At 60.0% G+C, this 3374-nt stretch overlaps 1 protein-coding gene across 1 annotated transcript in view; it reads left to right on the top strand.

Moving 5' to 3' along the window:
- POLR1A (RNA polymerase I subunit A) overlaps positions 1 to 2887 on the top strand; it is a 65459-nt gene extending 62572 nt beyond the window's left edge. Inside the window, exons 32-34 of the mRNA XM_045283894.1 lie at positions 203 to 320; positions 669 to 833; positions 929 to 2887. Coding sequence (XP_045139829.1) covers positions 203 to 320; positions 669 to 833; positions 929 to 1029 — 384 coding nt within the window. The 3' untranslated portion in view covers positions 1030 to 2887. The remainder of the gene's footprint in view (positions 1 to 202; positions 321 to 668; positions 834 to 928) is intronic.
- The last annotated feature ends 487 nt before the right edge of the window (positions 2888 to 3374 follow it).

Genomic DNA, 3374 nt, shown 5'->3' with positions numbered 1-3374 from the left:
AGCTGCTTTCCAGTCTATCTTCCCTGCAACTCTTTGAGGCCCCTCTTACTGAACCTGACCCGCATACCACGTTCCAGTCTGCTGGTGAAATTAGAGTGGGTCACGGGCCCCGCCAGAGTCCTGTCTGCTCTCTGCCCCCTCTGGACCACGTTTTCACCTGCCGTCCTCGGGCCCTCGCTCACCGGGCCTCGCTCCTCCCCAGGTCCTGGACCTGCGCCGCCTCTACTCCAACGACATCCACGCCATGGCCAGCACTTACGGCATCGAGGCGGCGCTGCGGGTGATCGAAAAGGAGATCAAGGACGTGTTTGCTGTGTACGGTAAGGGGCCACCAGGCGGCTGGGGTCAGGACGTGGGAGCTGAGAAGGTCTGGCCGGAAGGTCCTGAGGGCCCCCCCACCGCCTGGGCCTCGGCCTCTGGCCTGAGGAAGGTCCTCACTGCCCTGCGGTGAGAACACCTGGCTCCCGTCCCCACTGCTGCTGGTGGGGAGGGGAAAGACGGGCATCATCCTGATAACCAGGGGTCAGGGAGGAACTCCTAGGCCAGGCCGGGGTCAAAGGACACAGCGAGTAAGTGGGGGGGACTGTTAAGAAGCAGCCTGCCTTGAGTCAGGGACACCCCCACTTCTCCCCTGTCCCCTGGTCAGCGCCTCATCCTCCCTGTGACAGGCATTGCGGTTGATCCGCGCCACCTCTCCCTGGTCGCTGACTACATGTGCTTCGAGGGCGTTTACAAGCCGCTGAACCGCTTTGGGATCCGGTCGAACTCCTCCCCTCTGCAGCAGATGACGTTTGAGACCAGCTTCCAGTTTCTGAAGCAGGCCACCATGATGGGTCAGTGGGCTGTTTCTGCCTGAGACCTTGGCTGCCCTGGCCTCCACGACAAGCCCCCGTCAGTGGCCTAACGGCAGCTCTTGTGTCTCCCCCAGGTTCCCACGACGAGCTGCGGTCCCCTTCCGCCTGCCTGGTGGTCGGGAAAGTCGTGAAGGGCGGCACAGGCCTCTTTGAGCTCAAGCAGCCGCTGAGATAAGCGGCCCCTTAGCCCTGGACCTTGGGCCAGGAGGACCTGCATGGGAGCCTGGCCCACCCCTCACAGGGAGCCAGTGGAGGTGCTGGGCAGATGGGACTCCGAGGGCAGTGTGGGACAGGCTTCAGAAAGTGCCTGCCTTGGGACCAGACTGGCGTCACCCGGGACAATCACCAGACAGTCCATCCACAGGATCCAAGACCCCATCTGAGGCCCTCCACTCAGGTTGGGCACTGATGCCAGGGGTGGCAGCCGTGACTGCAGGGAAGACTCGGGGGCTTCCCATCTGCAGCCCTGACCCCTCCCCCGTATCTGTGCCTGGGGCGGTGCCCTTCCTAAGTGTCCTTCCAGATCAGGTCAGCCCTGGGCCAGGCCGGGGTGGTCACACCACACTGCCAGCCGGTCTCTGTCTGGGCTGGGCTGGGCTGCTGGAAAGTGTCTGCCCGCTCCACCACAACCCCCACCCCACCCAGTCTCACACCAGTGTGTGGTGCAGCACCACTGCAGTCGGGCCCACAAAAATGGTGTTCCTCCGGAGCCGTCTCTAGCTTTGTCTGATGTTGCTCCAGCTCAGGCTGAGTAGCACCCTTCACTGAGAGCGTCAGGAAGGAGGGAACAAACAGGGTGGGGGTGAGGTGTTCATTACTGGCCCTGGTCGGCAGCTTCTGCACCTTCAAGTTGAGTTGAGCGCCTACGGCTGGGTTTCTCAACTGACGTGCGGACTCATCCTGGTTGTGGGCCCCTCACAAGTGTTGGGGTGGGGGCTCAGCTTCTGCAGCCCTCATCTCACTACCTAGGTGGTCCCTGCAGTGCCCACCTTCCCAGCCTTCTCTGGCCCAGGGTCAGAAAGACAGTGGGTGGGGAGTGTGGCTGTGCTGGCCTTAGTGTGTCCCAGGAAGGGCTGCTGCCCATGACTTCGGTCTGGGGGGGTAAGAGAAGAGACCTTGCCAGGTGGCCAGTGACCAGGCCACCTGCTCCAGACTCTGGTTTGCTCCTCTGTCCACGGTGGGGGTGGGGGGTGCCTGTGACAGGGACTGCTTGGTGCACCGGCTGGAATGGGGGTGAAGGGCAGGTACGCTGCCGAGTGTGAGTGCTCTGAGACACACATTGCGCACCAGTATTTCAGCCTCGGGTTTCTTGGGAAGCTGGTGTCCCTGCTAAAGCCACCTGCCCTCACTGCCCCCGTCTGACCACGTGATTACCTGAGCACGTGCTCTTGGGACGAGCAGAAGACAGAACAGGTGATTTTCAAGCCCCCGGTCCAGAGCTTGCACAGTGATCAAGCCATGACTCTCGGATAATGTGCTCATTCTGCTCCCGTCTCTCAGAGTGGCTGCCTGGGAGTTTGAAGACCTCCCAGCCTCGGGGTTGTAAATGATTCTTGGCCGAGGGTTGTGCTCCAGTTGGGGGTTGGGGGTGTGGGGAGCCACAAGACAGCTCTTCAGATGACCCTATGCTATTCAAGATGATTTTTGGTCAAAACAGAATGGAGTGTTCGTCTGCGGAGATTCGCAACCTCAGGAGCTGTGAACTCTTAGCCAGCCCCCGCCCTTGGGCCCGCTCCTGTCGCCTGTTAACGAGGCAGCATCCATCATGCCTGCTCATTGGCTGTTTAAGATCCAGGACTGTAAAATCCCTGGGCTGTTCCCCCCACAGGCACCACCAGCAGGGAGCCTGTGACTCCCTTTTCAGTAAACAAGACTCGGGAATAGAGCAAGCGCCCTGTCAGGCTCCCAGTCTGGGAATCTGGGACCCTCAGTTTCTCGCAGACGCCCACCCGCCCCTACATACGTTTGCCGTTGGCCCTCTCGGAGCTTTGTGGGCTGTTTTAAACCATTTAAATAAACTACGTGCAACCTGAGTTCTTCCTGTGCTGCCTTCCTACCACTGTGATGCTGTTTTAATAAGGCTGTGGGGCCTATCGGCGACCTGCATTTACGTGGCCTTAAACACTTAGCAGCAGCTCATTGGAATTTCCCATTTTAAAAGCCAAGCAAGCATCGCTTGTTTAATGAGGATTATCCCTCACGTTCATCAGCACCGCTCCTCCCACGGATGGTCACTGGAAAGCTGGATGCAATTAAACTCCGGGCACAGCTCTGGTTTGGTTCCAGGCCCAGAGAAAGGCCTAGGAGCTGCTTCCAGGCACGGGGTTGACCTGAGTTTGCCTTGGTGGCTCGGATTTCACAGGGTGGCTCAGGTGACTGACCTTGAGCAAGTCTAGGGGCTTGGGCTCCCTGGCCTGGCAGGCCTGCTGCAAGGGAAAGATCTCTTGCCATTCCAAGCGCTCAGAGAGCGAGCTTTGCAGGCCTGCCCTGTGAAGGATCGAGGGCCCCAACACACAGGGC

Source organism: Echinops telfairi, unplaced genomic scaffold (genome assembly GCF_000313985.2).
Source record: "Echinops telfairi isolate 266 unplaced genomic scaffold, ASM31398v2 ScPeMD7_7467;HRSCAF=8505_1, whole genome shotgun sequence".
Taxonomy (NCBI): domain Eukaryota; kingdom Metazoa; phylum Chordata; class Mammalia; order Afrosoricida; family Tenrecidae; genus Echinops; species Echinops telfairi.
The sequence above is the reverse complement of the archived record's forward strand: the minus strand, read 5'-3'. Positions and strand labels throughout refer to the sequence as shown.